The 17,240-nt window shown below is 37.6% G+C and overlaps 1 protein-coding gene across 3 annotated transcripts in view; it reads right to left on the bottom strand.

Annotated features, from left to right (window-relative positions):
* Nucleotides 1–2,402: 2,402 nt before the first annotated feature.
* The window catches only part of NDFIP1 (Nedd4 family interacting protein 1), a 52,804-nt gene continuing 37,966 nt past the window's right edge, over nucleotides 2,403–17,240 (bottom strand). For 2 of the 3 annotated variants that reach the window (XM_077897638.1, XM_077897639.1), the window contains exons 4-8: nucleotides 15,566–15,653; nucleotides 14,337–14,461; nucleotides 12,327–12,393; nucleotides 9,608–9,713; nucleotides 2,403–3,438 (exon numbers count right to left, since the gene is read on the bottom strand). In XM_077897638.1, coding sequence (XP_077753764.1) covers nucleotides 9,610–9,713; nucleotides 12,327–12,393; nucleotides 14,337–14,461; nucleotides 15,566–15,653 — 384 coding nt within the window. In that variant the 3' untranslated portion in view covers nucleotides 2,403–3,438; nucleotides 9,608–9,609. Of the gene's footprint in view, nucleotides 3,439–6,653; nucleotides 7,087–9,607; nucleotides 9,714–12,326; nucleotides 12,394–14,336; nucleotides 14,462–15,565; nucleotides 15,654–17,240 lie in introns of those variants that run through there. The other variant, XM_077897637.1, reaches the window with a different exon arrangement.

The following is a 17,240-nucleotide window of genomic DNA, read 5'->3' as shown; positions in this document are numbered from 1 at the left end:
AAGATTTTATTTATTTATTCATGAGAGACACACAGAGAGAGGCAGAGACACAGGCAGAGGGAGAAGCAGGCTCCCTGCAGGGAGCCCCGATGTGGGACTCTGATCTGGATCGCGCCCTGGGCCAAAGGCAGGTGCTAAACCACTGAGCCACCCAGAGATCCCCAAGAAAGACTTTTAAGTAGAAACAGGTATTGAATGAAAACTTGAATAATACATTCTACAAGTTTCAAATTCTGAGAATAACTGGAGGGTTGAGGGGATCAAGATGCCATGCATTAGATGGTATTTCAAACTTACAGATAGGGAAACTGTCCTGGGAGGATAGCTTTCCATTCAGATTTCTGTTAAGAGCAGGTCTTTCCATCAAGTTGTAGGTGAGACAGTGAACTGGCTTGTCAAAAAGGTTTTTTTTTTTTTTTTTTAGTATCAGAGGATACAAAATCAGTTTCTGCAACTCTTTTCCTCCTGAAAACCTTTTACTGTCAACCTAAACCTTCTCTCCCCTTCGGGAGTTCCTGGTATATTTCTAAATAGCTGAAAAACAAGAGAAGATTCTGAAAATTACTAGAATACATTCTACATATGACTTACCGGTGTTCATCATTAGGATTTCACCAAGAACTAGATTCACATAGTACACAGGGATCCCAGGTCCTTGTTCACAAAATATTCCCACATACTTTACATAAATGTACAGTTCTGTGTCTAGTCTTGGCATGTTTGAAGTTAAAATTTGATTATCAATATTTAATGGAATCGGGGTCAAGTGCTTTTCCAGTATCTACCATGTTAACTGTCAAGGTTGGACATAGAGAAGAGATAATATGGTTGGATTCAAAGCTAAAAACACTCCATTTTGTGGGGTACATTTTTGTTGATTCTGACCTCAGAATCTTGCCACCTCAGCAACTACTTAAACTGAATTATCACTTTTATTAGCCCTGAAACTCCCTTTCAGTAGTTCTTTCTTCCTTTAAGCAATTTATAACTAAGTGGAATATATTCTAGTTTAAGAATATAGTGAAGGTCAAAAGACACTTCCTAGGTGCTACCAATGTCTCATGGTGGGCCATAGCCCAAGTGAGATAACTTACATTAACAAGAAAGTGAACAAAAAATTAAAAATACAATCATTTACTTCATTAAAATTCTTCTTTAAAACCCAAAACAAAATTGATCTCATTAGTAAAGATATTCACTCTTCTAATTTTTCTCGTTAGTAAAGATATTCACTCTAATTTTTCACAAGTTTTAATAACATCTTATTCCCACACAAAGCAATCTAATTTTCTGAAAAAAGAAACTGCTACACAGAATCTTTTAAACATAGCTTGTATGATTCCACATGAACAGGCATGAGGTGTGAGGGGCCTCTGTGGTCATAGGTAAGCCCTAGTTGTTCCTTAGCTCAGGATCAAGGCCAGTTTATTCCGTAATGTTCAGCGAGTAACAGTGGTTCCTCAGTATATCCTTTCAAACAAACAATTATTCTTACTAATGAACCTACCAAAGGGAAACAGAAAATGAGAGAAAAATGAAAAAATAACAGTATAAATATTTCCATCCAAATAATAGTTAAGGACTCCAGCTAACAAATGAGACCAACTTTACACATCTGAGAAGACTTCACTATTCCAATTATTTTTATTATCTTTATTCCTAATATTTTAAAGAAAAAAGGAGAAATCACCCTTCAAAGTACTTAGCATGTCAGACTATAGGTTTACATGTGAGAAAGCCTTTAAGAACCACCAAATATGTAGAAATAGGAATTCTAAGTATTTCATTCTCTGAATATACAAAACCAAATCTAAAGAATAAACACAAAGTGAGTTTATAATGTTTCAGTTTATGTTATTAGGGCCCTTCTATTTTGTCCTGTAAGATAATATAAATAATTTTCTGTTGCATGTGTCCAAATTTATTCAGACTATTACTGGTCTTTAAATTTAGCACAACTGGGACAAGAATAGAAATCAGGAGGAACAAGTAATCTTTCACCTCAGCCAGGTGCTCATAGGACCTAAACCAATGGACTGTGTTTGAATGAGAAAAAGAGCAAAGGCAAGTAATATGCAGAAAATACTGGAAATAAATTAAGATTATGTCTAAAAAATGAAGCATAATTGGGAATTCTGGAATGATTTAAAATCTCTAAAACTCCTCTTTATTTAATCCATTATCTTTTGCAGAAGCAATTTTCACATGCATCTTTAGGAATGTACTGAGTATAAGAGAAGGGAACTTTTTGTGCTGAAAAAGAAAAAAAAACTGGCTTCAAACCAATTTTTTGTACTTCGTGAATGATTCTGCATGAATCTGTATGAATAAGGAGTAGAAAAAATTGCCCTGGCAATGAACAAATGCAAACCAAGAAATTAAACACTAATCTACAGCAAAAGTTGCTACACAAGAGACGTTTATTAATGTTCTGTTGTATTTACAGTTTTAACATAGCAAACCAAGGTGAATTACCACTTGGCAGAAAGCACATCATTCTACGTTTATAACTCATCGGTTCTGCTAACACATTGTAAAAGCAAGTAGTACTACTACAGTATGTTAGGGATCATCTCAAAAGTTCCAAACTAATTCTTTCTTTGCACCTTCGTACCTAATTTCCCTCCCTACTCCAGCCCCTGGCCTAACTATTAGGAGACCTAAAAAAAGGGGGGGGAGGGGTATGGATTCTAATCATACAGAATGTCAAGAATTGCATTTTAGTAATTAAGTTGGATTTGTCCTTGCCCTTTTTATTTTATACAGTGACACCACCTTTACAATTTTTTAGGTATATAACACAGAATAAGGTACTGCAAAATTTGGAATGCAGACTATAAAAAATTAATGCTTGTTATTTACCAATTCAGAACATATTCTTGAACACACTTTAAATGTATTTTGCTTCCAGGTGTTCACAGTACAAATGAATAAATTTCTAGATTAATTTCAACAGCAAGTATGGATTATGTGCAGAAATGCAGTCATAACAAAAGTTTCAACTTTTGAGAAAACCCCTTTAAAATGGCCAGCATTATACATATCTTACACTAAAATACTTAATTCCAAGTTCATTTTGAGATGGAGGATGAATAAAGCAAGACTGCCCCCTACTGACTACAGGGACAAGGCTCATGCTATTTAAAATAACTACAAACCATAGATAAGGCATTATTAATACATCACATACTTGATTGAGAGAGCTTTTTCAAACATTAATCACTAATGATTCAATGATTACAGAATTTTGCATTAACTATTAAAATTTTACACCTAGTAACAAATAAAGAGAAATGATCTTTTTCAACAGTACTTTTATTTTTTTTTTAAAGCAGGTGATTATTCTTGTGTTCTGCATCTTGATTCACTTCCTGCAGGTGTTCCCTTGCTTCTTGAGAGAGAATTCATAAACGCAGGAAGGCCTTTGCCAGAAAACATCTGCCAGAGAAGGATATTGAATATTGAAACTCTAGTTAGCTTTTTATTTTGGCCAAGAGAAGGATGTAGTCACAAAAGGAGGCAGGATGTTTGGAGACACAAGAAGTACATTTTAACATAGCTTTAAGATTACTATACACTGACATCATACTATTCAATAAACATTAAAATTTTGGTTCCTAAAGTTACCAGGGACTCCAGAACTAGAAAGAACTTGACCACTTTCTCTAAAGCCCATGAGGTCCGGGGTTCCTCTAAACTTCCTCACAAAAGAATGAAATGCAAAGACCTCTTCCTTCACCCTGCACTTAGCCCCACAGTGATGACTGTAACGTGGAGGCCAAGACCCCACAGAACCCAGTGCACAGGCCATTTTCTGACCCACCTGAAGCTACGATTTACTCTGCCAATTTTGCTAGATACCACACAAAGAAGATTTCCAATAAGGATGCCAATGATGTCATGCTGTACTCAGAGCACGGTAAAGATAAAGGACAACAAGATGAGGAAGGTATGTAATCCCCTAATTGATTAAAAACACATACTCGTTTTTAACCAATTAGGGAAAAAGTCTATTTATTTTAGTCAAAAACAAGTAAAAAAAAAGTCAATTTATCTCTGAAAAAAATTGATAAAACTATTATTTTTAAAATTTACTTATTTTTTAAAAAAGATTTACTTATTCTAGAGAGAGAGAGCGAGAGAGACAGAGAGACAGAGAGAGGCAGAGACACAGGCAGAGGGAGAAGAAGCAGGCTCCAATGTAGGGAGCCTGATGTGGGACTCGATCCTAGGTCTCCAGGATCACACCCTGGGCCGAAGGCAGATGCTCAACCACTGAGCCACCCAGGCATCCCAGTAAAACTAATTTTTAAAAAGGAACAGATGTGACTGAAATACTCAAAATAATGTCCATATATTATATATTTTTTAAGTCCAATTTTCATCTAATACTCTGAGGCATTTCTATATTGGTGTAATTGTTTTGGTTTTCATGGAAATACTGGGGAAAAGCATAAGGAACTTCAGATATTTGTGCTAAAAAAAAAAAAAAACACTAAAGAAGGACCCCTGGGTGGCTCAGCGGTTGAGCACCTGTCTTCAGCTCAGGTCATGATGCTGAGGTCCTGGGATCGAGTCCCATATCGGTCTCCCTGCATGGAGCCTGCTTCTCCCTCCGCCTATGTCTCTGCCCCTCTGTGTCTCTCATGAATAAATAAAATCTTAAAAAAAAAAAACAAAAAAACAGTAAAGAGATATACACTTAATAAGTATTTGAGAAAGTACCTTGGGTACACCCTGCACCAAGGAGAGTTGGACAGGCTCATATGCTGGCCCTAAGCTAAGCTCCCTTTTCACCTTTCAAAATTCCTGTAAAAGCTACAAGCACCCTTTTCTATCTCTTCTGACTAGACAACTGCATCAATCTTCAAAAGGCTGACATGACATGATGCACAGGAGCTACAACAATAGCAGAAATCAACATATGAAAAAAAACTTTAAAAAAATCAACATATGGTTTTTAAACTGTTAATACTCTCCCATATTCCAAATTCAGCTGGTATCCAAGGAAACCAGCACTACTGACACAAGAGCAACTTTTGTTTAGGTTGAAAGGCCTCAGGATGTGCAGGGACAAAGACATGCGAACATAAAGAACTCAAAAAACCAAGTAGCAAAAGGAGTATCAGCAGACCCATGTCAAAAGGAGGTTATCGCCAGGGGGCTGGACTTATTACAAACTGAAGTAACTTCAGTTTTATCAGTTTCCTTTAACAGATGAAAACTAATGTAATTGTTCCGATTCACCAAAACACTAGAATCTGCAGGAACATATGATACAGCCCAGATAACTATCTGGCCACTTTCCTTAGACCATGCTGCCTCCAGAGGTAAATTAGCTTTAGTAGATCCCTCAAAGTCAGAGCCACCCAGCAAACATTAAAATCCCATACACCTCGCTAGGTTAGTAACGGGTAATCTCAATTACCGTACAGACTCCAGATGAAAATGACTGCTAGAGAGGTGCTCACTGCTCTCTTAAGACTCAGAGGCCTGTTCACATGGACCTGATTCACAAGTTGTTACAAAAACTATGCTGTAACACAACTGGAGGAAAGAAAGGTTTTAGGGACTACAGACTTCATTACTGAATTGTAGATGAGATCACTTCAGAAACAAAAGGAGCCAAGAACCTACAGATCATTTACTTTCAAGAGGAAGACAACCCTTTTTTTCCTGAACATTATACGATTGTTTTAAGCAAAAATTCCACTAGAAACATTTTTACTATCTCGCTACTTTATAACACAGTCAATAAATCAAACTTTAACTTGAGGTGAACTTCCTTTAATAAATTAAGAGAGATATTAAGGAGGAGGAGGGGAAACTAGAAAGGGAAAAATCAAAGCATTTATCATCACAGGGGGGAAAAAATTAAATATCTGGTGTCTAACGTGTACAGCTCACCAGATCACAGGAATCATCTAAATATGAAGGGTCCTATTTCATTAATGTCAGGGCTTACAAAACTTTCTTTCCTGCCAGCACCTGACTGGCTCAGTCAGTTGACCCTTTGCCTTGGGATCAGGTCATGATCTCAGTATCCTGTGATGGAGCTCTGCATCAGGATCCCTGCTCAGTAGGGAGTCTGCTTATCAGACTCAGTAGGGAGTCTTCCTATGCTTCTCCCCCACAGCTCATGCAGGTGCCTGTGTGTGCTCTCTCTCTCTCAAAAAAACAAAACAAAACACCAAAACTCTTTCCTGTTTCCTTTTTTTTTTTTTAAGATTTTATTTATTTATTGAGAGAGAGCAAGAGTGAAAGGAGGAGAGGTAGACTCCTCGCTGAGCAGGGCGCCCAACTGGTGGTGGTAGTGGGGGCGTGATCCCAGGACCCCAGGATCATGACCCGAGCCGAAGGCAGATGCTGTTATAACCAAATGAGCCACTCAACTCAGGTGCTCCTCTTTCCTATTTCAAAAGTGGTTAAAATATTAGAATTTAAAGTCTATTGTGCTACCTATGAGCCAGTACTTTCAGAGTAGTGTTGGATACCAGTTAACTGTGTTACCATGTCCCAGCTCCTGTAGCTAAGCCCTCAACCACTTGACAGCATCAGAGCAAGTGGTACTCCATATAAATTTATTTTCCAGTTAGCTGATAAATAAGAAAAAGCATAAACATTTTACATTTTGACCATTTTAGATAAAGAAGTTTCTTTTTTTTTTATTAAAGATTTTTATTTATTCATGAGAGACACAGAGAGAGGCAGAGACATAGGCAGAGGGAGAAGCAGGCTCCCTGCAGGGACTCGATCCCAGGACCCTGGGGTCGCGACCTGAGCCAAAGGCAGATGCTCAACCACTGAGCCACCCAGGTGCTCTAGATAAAGAGATTTCTTTTTTTCTTTTTTTTATTTTTTCTTTTTTTTTTTGATAAAGAGATTTCTAAAAGGTATCTGTTTCTTTTTAAACAATATAGAAAGAGTATTTACATTTTATTCTTCTGCTTCCTGTACTCAAATACTTCTTGATGCCTCTGGGCCCACCTCTAACAGCTTCATTTGGCTTTTCTCACTGTGGCGTAGGAAACCAGATTTCCTTTTTAAGCTTAAATGAGCTCCCAAAAGGGAACCTGAAAGCAGCTCCTAAGATAGAAGTACATGAACTTTAGTGTGTGGCTTTTAACAACTGCTTTAACTGATTAGAAAGAGGCCTTCTGGGGTCATTTCAAGGTTTGTGTGTATTATATTTTGCGTCACCTGAAAAGTCACTATTCTTACACCTTTTTCTAGTAAAACGCCAGATCTTAGGACTTAATGGGCATTAAGTTATTTTTCTGTTATGGCAAAGCTATTTTCAAAGTCCCTACCCATGTCTTTCTGGCAAAAAGTAAGCCTACAGCTAGCTTTTAACCAGCCAACTACATTAAATGAAGTAATAAGAAGTCTCAATGAAAGAAAATCTTAATACCTTACAAGATGGTTTGCTAGCACAACTTCAAATTAAATAAATTTCCTCTGAACTAGAGAAACATTCTACATTTGGATCCATATGAACAGTTCTTACCCGTGTCAATGGACAAAGGAAATTCAGTCCCAAGAGATATTATGGCTTTTCAGATTCACTCTAGGGATACTGACAATTATTAGGAAGTCATTAGAATTCTAAATGCTATTCTAAGTCCCCTAATTTAGAGCTCTGAATCCTCTGGGCATGTCAGAAATGATTTCAAATACTAGAATAGCAAAGTCAGATAGAAAAGTGAAGAAACCTTTTATGCCCTCCACTGGGGGATGCTTGAAGTTTCTGACAACTCAAAAAGCATGCTAAGGCTTCTGACTCCAAAATACAGAGAACAGTAGGCCTAATGTCCCTCACAGCTTTATCAGCATTAATACTAATGACTGTCAACTTCAATTCAGAACCTCAAATAAAGACACTTCGCTTTACATTTAGAATACTCCTAATAAAGCACTTCAGAGTTGGGGGCCTGGGTGGCTTAGTTGGTTAAGCCTCTGCCTTGGGCTCAGGTCATGAGCTCAGAGTCCTAGGATCGAGCCCTGCACATCGGGCTCCCTGCTCAGCAGGGAGTCTGCTTCTCCCTCTCCCTCTGTCCTCACTTGTGTTCTGTCAAATAAATAAATGAAATCTTTAAAAAAAATTTTCAGAATTTTTAAGAATCCAAAGAAAACAGTAACAATTTTTATAAATAAAAACTCTTCTATCAGTCTCTAGCAATACAGGAAAACTGAGAAGTTCAAGCTTTCTCCCAATCTGGCTGATATCTGTTATGTATCAGAAACAAGATGAGGAAGGTATGTAATCCCCTAATAAATACCAAAACTTCCTTCTAAGTGAAGAATGAAGAGAAGAGACAGAGGTGCTATCTCAGTCCATTCAGAAATTCAAAGCTATCTTTTCTTTTAAAGATTTTATTTATTTATTCATGAGAGACACACACACTCACAGGCAGAGGGAGAAGCAGGATCCATGCAAGGAGCCCGATGTGGGACTCAATCCCGGGTCTCCAGGATCACACCCTGGGCCGATGGCGGCACTAAACCGCTGAGCCACTGGGGCTGCCCAAAAGCTACCATTTGACTAGACTGATGGAATCTATTATTTTTAAAAGAAAAAGAAGGGGCGTCTGGCTGGCTCAGTTGGTAGAGCATGCAACTCTTGATCTCAGAGTTATAAGTTTGAGCCCATCATTGTGTGCAGAGATTACTTTAAAATAAAATCTTTAAAAAAAACCCCAAAAACTAAAAAACAAAGTCTTGCCTCATCTTCAACTAGCCTAGCCCCCTAGATGTAACTCAAAGTTCTCTTCCACAACCCACTCATCCCCAAAAGTCTTAAGGAGCAAAGAGAGAAGTCTAACAAGTCCTATTAGATCTTGTTACCAGAGAGGTCTCTCTCTGGTGTACTCTTTCTCAAGATTCCACAGTTCTTCCTTTTTTTGCAGCTACTGATCTAAGAATCAGCTCTGGGGAAAACCACATAGGAATCAAAGAGGAGCCTCAACACGACCTAGACCTTTTATTCAAGGCAGGGGAATAGGCTCTTTCTCCTTCCTTAAGTCTGACCCTCCTTACCAGCAGAGTGTAATATCAGGGTATGTATGAACTTAAAGAAGGGCACCAGGAAAGTCTCCCTAATTTTAAGTGATGGAAGTCTTGGCGGGCTTGTAAGTAAACCAGGCAAAAGGAGATCCTGATACAGCCAAAGGTTTCTTCACACTGGAGCTCTGGGGCTTAGGGAATCTAATTAAAGCTCAGTGATTAGGCCTGAAAGTCTCCTTCCCAGTACTTTCCTCTAGAACAGTACAACATAAGCAGTGGCTTTAGGATTCAAGATTTAAAGATCTAGGACCTCATAGAGCCAAATATCCTAGCTCCCTGATGACTAAAGACCCCTGACTCTTTTGTATTGTCAGAACATGAGATAATGTTTTCTCCTGTGGTAGTTTTTCTAACTTGCCCTTTTCAACAGTTTTTTATGAAAACATCCTTACTATACTAGAAACTGCTAAAAGGCAAGGACTGTGGCTTCCTTACCTTCTCTGTATTTCCTACCATAGGGGGTAGACTCTACTCTGAACCTGAATAGAAATCTGCAATGTATCACATGATTATACTGGGTCTAGAATAAAGTTTTGTTTAATACCTTTAATAAATAAAGAGAACTCTGGTCCTGGGGAGATTTGAGAAAGTTTCTGGCATCTTCCGAACTTTTGCGTAATTGATAAATCCTCTGAGAAACAGGAGAAAGCCTGATTTAAAAAAGAAAAGAATGAGTTTATAATTTCTGTATTAAGTCCCTTCCCCAGAAATATCCCTCCTGATAGCACTACTTCATCATTTTTCCGCTAAAAGCTATGAAAACATAAGCAATTTTCTCCAAAATTTCCTAAGGATTTCCATTAAAACATTTCCAGTTCTCAACAGGAAAACAAAAATCTCAAGAGCCCAAATGAAAGGCTTTGCACATTAAGAATGCGATTGGTCTAAAAGGGAAATAAAATATAAGATGGAGTTAAATATGTACACGTGGCAACCTGAGAAGCATTATCAAAACCTACCTTCTGGGTTCAAAAAAAGTATTTCAAGATAATTAACTCCAAAAAAAAAGAGAGGGGTTATAAAATATTTTTCTCAAGTTAAAAAAACCATCCCTTGGCATGGCATTTTTTCCCTATCAACTATACACATGCTGTCCACTAGATGTCAGGATCCCCTTACCTATTACAATTCTTTTTTTTTTTTTTTCCCTCCACACCAATTCTTATATTCTTAATTCTAAACTCTATTTCTCCATTCTTAAAAAATATATACAAGTAGGATACACTTGGCCATTTATTTACGAGGCACTAAGGGAGTAAGACTGATTCTGTGTGTCTACACCAGAAGCTAGCCGTTCACAGTTGACACCTGTTAGAACAATCCATGGGAAAGGTGATGTGCCCCCTAATTAGAAATAGCTCACACACTCCTGGGCCCTCCTCCTTTAGGGCTGGTCCCTGAATCTTAAGACACTTTTTAAAAACACTTTCATGGTGATATAATTCACATACCATGAAGTCCACTCATTTGATGTGTACAGTTTACTGGCTTTAATTTTAGTAGTTATGGAGCTGTACAACCAAAACTATTATCTTTATTTTGGAACATTTTTATCACCCCTAAAAAAAAAAATGTGTACCCATTCAGCAATCACTCCTCATTCCCTTTCTGTTTGGCACCAAAAGCAGTAAGTGACTACAGAGCAGAGGTCACCCCATGAAGAGCTGCGTCAGAGAATCCTAGTAAAGTGGAAAGCACACAGCCTAATAGGAGGGGACACCTGCAACAGCTCCCACCAAAAGGTGGGTGCCTTGGGGAAATATAGGCCTGTTCTGCTAGATATCCCAATTTTAAGAAAAGCAAACAAAATTCAGACATTTTATGTGGAAACTCTAGGTTTTTAAATGATGGCGGCTAATAAAAAAAACCTCTGAAAATAACTATGGAACAGACTACAATTACAGGCTGGTTGTAGTTCATAGACTGTCAGCTTGAGAGCTCTGTGTGGGCCTGTTCCTTGCAACAAAACACAACCCCCAAAATTGGTTCTTTCCGCAAGAAAAATTCTAAAAATGACCCAAACACTGTGTCCAAACGCACAAATGATATCCAAAGCCTCACTGTTTTTCTGCTTACTAGTGAACAGTAAGATAGACAGAATGATCAATTAATTACAAGTATTATAAATTCATCTTCCATGAAACTTTAATATAGGAAGATAATTCATTAAGTTTCTTTAAATTATCTATGCTGTCAACGATCAACCTGAAAATATGCTTAGTGGCTCTTTTTTCGGTCCATTCAGTATTTGGCTTGGGGGAAAAAGGAGAGGTAGCCTTTTTCTTAAAGATACAATTTTGTGAATAAGCAACCCAGAAACTATTCCTTAAAGTAACTCTTCTCTGGGCATTTTTATTATTAAGCATCTTAATAATTAAGGGTGGGGGGAAATCATGACTTCTCTTTCCGTGAAATTTCAATGACCATTATTAGCAGAGTAGATGATGCTGTTGGAGAGGTGGGGGCTGATATGATGTAAGACTTGTATTTTCCAATTAAATTTTATGTTCAGCAATGCATGGTCTATCACCACAGGCAAAGCAGGTAAGTCCTGAGTGTATTAAGCAACTACTGGACAGGGGTGTACACTGTACTAACCAGATCCATCAGCAGCATTGCCACCAGGGATCTTAATTAAGGAGGCAATAAGAAGGCCCTAAACAGGACACGGGAAAAGTGATATCAAAGAAGCAGGTGAGGCCATTATACCATCTTAAACAGCTACAGGATGGCTCTGCTATAATTCTGTAGAATACAGAATTACATACATATATGTATTCTAAAGGCCTCATTGCAAAATCATTCTTATTCTCACCAAAGAATTCTGGAAACCCAATACTGATTCCTCCGGAAGTTCTGTCAAGCAAAGCTATACATTTTGTTTCCTGCTGACAGAGTCAACTGAAAATTGGCCACATAGACTCCTGAGTAGTTCAACTGGTTACAATCTTTTGTGAACCCTTTTATGGCAGTAATTATCCAGGAGAAAATAACCGATAGACTATAAAGTCATCTTATTAGTATGTCCACCGGTCACATGGGAAATCTGAGAAATATGTATGAATGGGTTAGGAAAAAAAAAAATCGACCACCAAGAGACGCTTTATTAATATAATAATGGTGATGGCAACCTAATCTTTAAGAAATATTTTTAAAAATTATTTATTAGGGTTGGAAGGAAGATGAGGGTTTACTAAAAGTAATTTTACTTCTAAAATTTAACACTATCTTTTCTCTCCACTGTCTATGTTAAAAGCACTTACCTAAAACCAGGAACACCCACCAGAGCCAGTACTGACCATCAAAATATCCAGGGAAATAGGTGGAAAACTGAAAAATAAAGCAAATAAGTTTGTTTGTTTATTTTTATAATGAGGTTAAAACCTCATTTTTTTTTTTTAAAGATTTTCATTTATTCATGAGAGAGAGAGAGAGAGAGAGAGAGGCAGAGACACAGTCAGAGGGAGAAGCAGGCCCCACGCAGAGAGCCTAATGTGGGACTTGATCCCGGGACTCCAGATCACACCCCAGGCCAAAGGCAGGCGCTAAACCTCTGAGCCATCCAGGGATCTCCCTAGAAATATGTTTTGATGAAACTTTTACTTTGCTTACTCAGTCCCAAAACTATTTGTTCTTGGTATGCCTCAACCTTGGAAGCTTTACTATGAACATCATAATAATCCCCCATTCCTTTGCCAAATAATGGCACATTCTGGTCATTGGGAAGTGAGGGTTGCTGAGGTTTTCTTGCACTTAGAAAAGAAAGAGAAGAAATAAGTTTTCTTTCTTCTGCTGAACACAGCTGTGCTTCTGATGTGATGCCTGAAACTGCCATAGCCATTTGAATCCTGAGGGAGGAGCACCTCTACCAATAGGACAGCAATCGTCCCTAATGATGTCACTGAATAAGCAAAACAGATATGGTGATCCTCCATGTCAGGACTTGTTTTCATGGGAAATAAATTTTTCCCACTGTTTTCTAAGCCATTTTGAGCTCAGTTTTCTATTACTCAGACAAAGCCATCCTGATACAAGTTGATTCATTCAATTCAGTTTTAACATTTTAGTCAGCTTAGTGAAACTTCTGGTTAAAAAAAAAAGACTGCTAACTAATGTTATCTGTTTTCTATTGGGGGCTTTATTATCTGAAAATTTAATGCTGTTTGAGCATTAAAATACAGTATTTGGGCAGCCCGGGTGACTCAGCGGTTTAGCACCGCCTTGTCGGGCTCCCCTCCATGGAGCCTGCTTCTCCTGTCTCTGCCTCTCTCTCTCTCTGTCATGAATAAATAAATAAATAAATCTTTTTAAAAAATCCTTTAAAAAAATACAGTATTTTATTTCTTAATAGGAATAACAATTTAAGATTTAGGGAGGGAATGAAAAAGCTCTTTAGTGCTTGGGTTCTTCACCTAAGTCCATGTCTTAGATGAGTATGTATTAGCTGCTTGGGGGAAAAAGTTCCTAACTCCTAAAAGATTCTCAAAGGAACTCAGAATCCTAAAAATGTTAACAACTGGTCAGAATAAATACATATGAAAAAGTCCAGTGTCCAGTCAATACCCAATAATTAGTTAATAATGACAATTAATGATGAATACATTGATTTTATCTATTAAGTTGACAAAAGCAATAAACTTACCTGAAATCACAATATATTTTAAGAGATTAGATCTTTTAAAGTATAAATTACTTCAGTAATTTGGACTACCTGATAACTCCCAAATCACTGAAGATTTCTAATATATTTTAGAGATAAGGCCCCCCCAATGGAGTAGCACTTGTAAACAATTTCAGTTCCAAAACATTTTGGCAGAACCAACGATGCTGCTAATAAACAACCCTGGAAGGGAGGGAGAAAGGAGAGAGAAGCAAAGAGCAGGAAAGAGGGAAGAAGAAAAACCAAAACTTCAGTAGAATTAATGTGAGGAATGCCTGCTTTTGATGAGACACCAAAGAAGTGGTATTTTCTTTTTATTACAAAAACTAATTTCAGAACAAACACACATTATAGACATTAACAGCAGAGAAAGCAAATTGTGAACATCCTATAGGATGTTGCCTTGGGACACCAATATTCACTAGATTTAACTATAAAACTTACACGCATGAACCATCTGCAACTGATTTAGGTTCAACTTCATGAAACCAGAACAAAGACAAACCTAAAATCATTTTAAATGTAGAAATAATGTAAAAAGAAAAAAATCAAATAATCAGTTATTCTACTGATTGTTTCTCTACAGGGTCTATATTTTCTGGTATAAACTTACCCTGACAATCAGGATCCACTTAATTAGAGAGAGACCAAATCCTGAAATGGCCCCATACCTTCCTGCAGCTGAGGTGGTCAGGCAAAAAGACAGAAAAAATCCAATCCAGTTAAAGAGGAATGCCACTGTAAGAGAGAAGAAAAAAAACCCTGTGAGACACACATCCTGTTACCCAAGAAGCAAGAGTGCCCTCTACATGTGCTTTTGCTTCAATGGGTTTTCCAGGGATAAAAGACAGCCCAGCCCACCCACCATAACCCTTGCCTTATCTCCCCCCAAAAATCTATTCTCTGTCCTCTTCCCCAAAACAAACAAGAAATCGTCTGCTCTGAATATCAGGTAATTACATTATGTCTACTGCTATTCACTTTCAAAAATGCCTTAACATTCACCAAACTGTATACTTAGGACTTGTACACTTCAGTAAATAAAATCTGATTCAGGTTTTTCATCTTTCTATGAATTCTGACAGCTTCATAACACACCACCTTTAAAAGCACTGCATTTCCTTTATATCTTATCTTTTTAATATAGCAAATAAAAAATAGTCACTCACTTCTAAGTGACACATGGAAAGATGAATGCAAAAATAACATGAAGGAGGGGCAGCCCGGTTGGCTCAGCGGTTTAGCGCCACCTTCAGCCCAGGGCCTGATCCTGGAGACCCGGGATCAAGTCCCGCATCGGGCTCCCTGCGTGGAGCCTGCTTCTGCTTCTGCCTGTGTCCCTGCCTCTCTTTCTCTTTCTCTTTCTCTATCTCTGTGTCTCTCATGAATAAATAAATAAAATCTTAAAACAAAAAACAACAAAAATAACATGAAGGAGGCAAAAAAAAGTTCAGTTGACTTTGATCTGTCAGAAAATAGAAGCATGCAAAAAAATCCATCAGATTAATAATAATAAGGCCTTTAATTCCTACTCTACAGGTCAGGTACGAGTCAGAGCAATGCTAAGGGTCTTTGCGGACCTAAAAGATGAGGCTTAGTTCATATAAAAATATAGCATTCCCCAAACTGCTTCAGTTATATTTTCTATATTCATAGAAATAGAAGATAAACAGAATATTAAGATAAAAGTGAACTAAGCTCTGAACATCTTAGTAAAAGGCATCAAATAAACATATATATTAAAATAATAGTTCAACTAGTCATTTTAATTCAGTCATATTCACCCATAATTCAAAGCACTCTGATTTGTGGGAAGTGGTTCTGCTATGTGTATTTACTTACTGAAAAAAGTTAACATGAAAATCCCATCATTTCCTATCCTCAGCTGGTCAGCATCATCAAAGTCATCCCGACCCACAAAATCCTCATCCTAAATGAAAAGAGAAAGAGTAAGGTAAATTCCCAATGAATTATTCATAAGCAAATGAAAGGCATCACAAAAAGGGGATAAAAATGAGTACAAAGAGAAAATTTACTGAGTTGGCTCAATTTAAAACTATGAACATTAAAAGGCTCATTATGTGTTAAAAATTTCATTTTGTCTTTTAAGACAATTAGAGAAGAAACAAAACTTTCTTCTATTTCTATAGGTTTTTTTTTTTTTTTAAAGATTTTATTTATTTATTCATGGGAGACACAGAGAGAGAGAGAAAGAGGCAGAGACAGAGGCAGAGGGAGAAGCAGGCTCCATGCAGGGAGCCCTATGTGGGACTCGATCCTGGGACCCCAGGATCATGCCCTGAGCCAAAGGCAGACGCCCAAGCACTGAGCCACCCAGGCATCCCTATCTTTATAGTTTTCTAAATGAATTGTTCATTTTATAACCCAAGTTCTTTAACAATGAGGTTCAAAAATTATAAAGTTCAACGAGAAGTATTCACTCATATTTATCTAAAGAAAAGATATCTATTTGGCTTAAATTTGGCTTACGTTCTAGAATTAGTAATCCAGGGCCTGCTGGGGGGCCCAGAATATTAGTAATCCAGAACCTATTAAGAAACTGAAATGCTTTGTGGGACATGGGAGAAAAAGGATAGAATGATCACATATGAAGAGGCTCAGGGCTGCCCACAGCTCAACTCCATGACGCATCTGTTCACATTAGCAGATAGGTCTGAAACAACCACACTTCCAAGCTTATTGGCAAATAGCATCTTTTCCATCCTAACTTGAAATCAAAATACTCCAAGTCTAGAAGGAACATGATCCTCACCAACATTAACATCAACTATGTGTCCCACCTTTTCAACTGATGTACATTATGTGTTGAGATACTGAAAAACGTATGAATACACACTTAAAAGTTACATGTATACACAGTTCAATTCAATAAAAGTTCCCCAAATGAGGGCAGCCCCAGTGGCTCAGCAGTGTAGCGCCGCCTTCGGCCTAAGGTGTGATCCTGGAGACCTGGGATTGAGTCACATGTTGGGCTCCCTGAATGGAGCCTGCTTTCTCCCTCTGTGTCTGTGCCCCTCTCTCTGTGTCTCTCATGAATAAATAAAATCTTAAAAAATAAATAAATAAAATAAAGGTTCCCCAAATGAAAAAAAAGAAACAACAAATCTTTAGGACAATCCAAACTCTCCCTACGCAGATAAAAAGGGGGTGGGAAGCCCATAACAAGCTGTGGTTTGCCTAGGTAGGGGGTTACTGGAGAACGAAGTGTCAGTGGCAGCTTCCATTTCTAATAACACATTACTTCTGTTAGAAATTCTTACAATAATGTATTTGGCTTATATTTTTTTTAAATATTAAATACCCAGTTTCTGACTTCCTATTAAGAAAAATAATGCTTTGCCTAATTATTAGACACTAATTAGTTTTTTTGCATCAATACTCAAAGATATACTACAAAAGGACATGGAAGTAATTTCTAGTAATAATAATATTACAGGTGCCTTCTAACTGTTCTTGCTGTCCTGGGTATCTCTACTACTAGACTCCTACAAATTGT

The sequence above is a fragment of the Canis aureus genome, chromosome 5, assembly GCF_053574225.1.
Source record: "Canis aureus isolate CA01 chromosome 5, VMU_Caureus_v.1.0, whole genome shotgun sequence".
Taxonomy (NCBI): Eukaryota; Metazoa; Chordata; class Mammalia; order Carnivora; family Canidae; genus Canis; species Canis aureus.
This window is presented reverse-complemented; position numbering and strand designations above follow the sequence as displayed.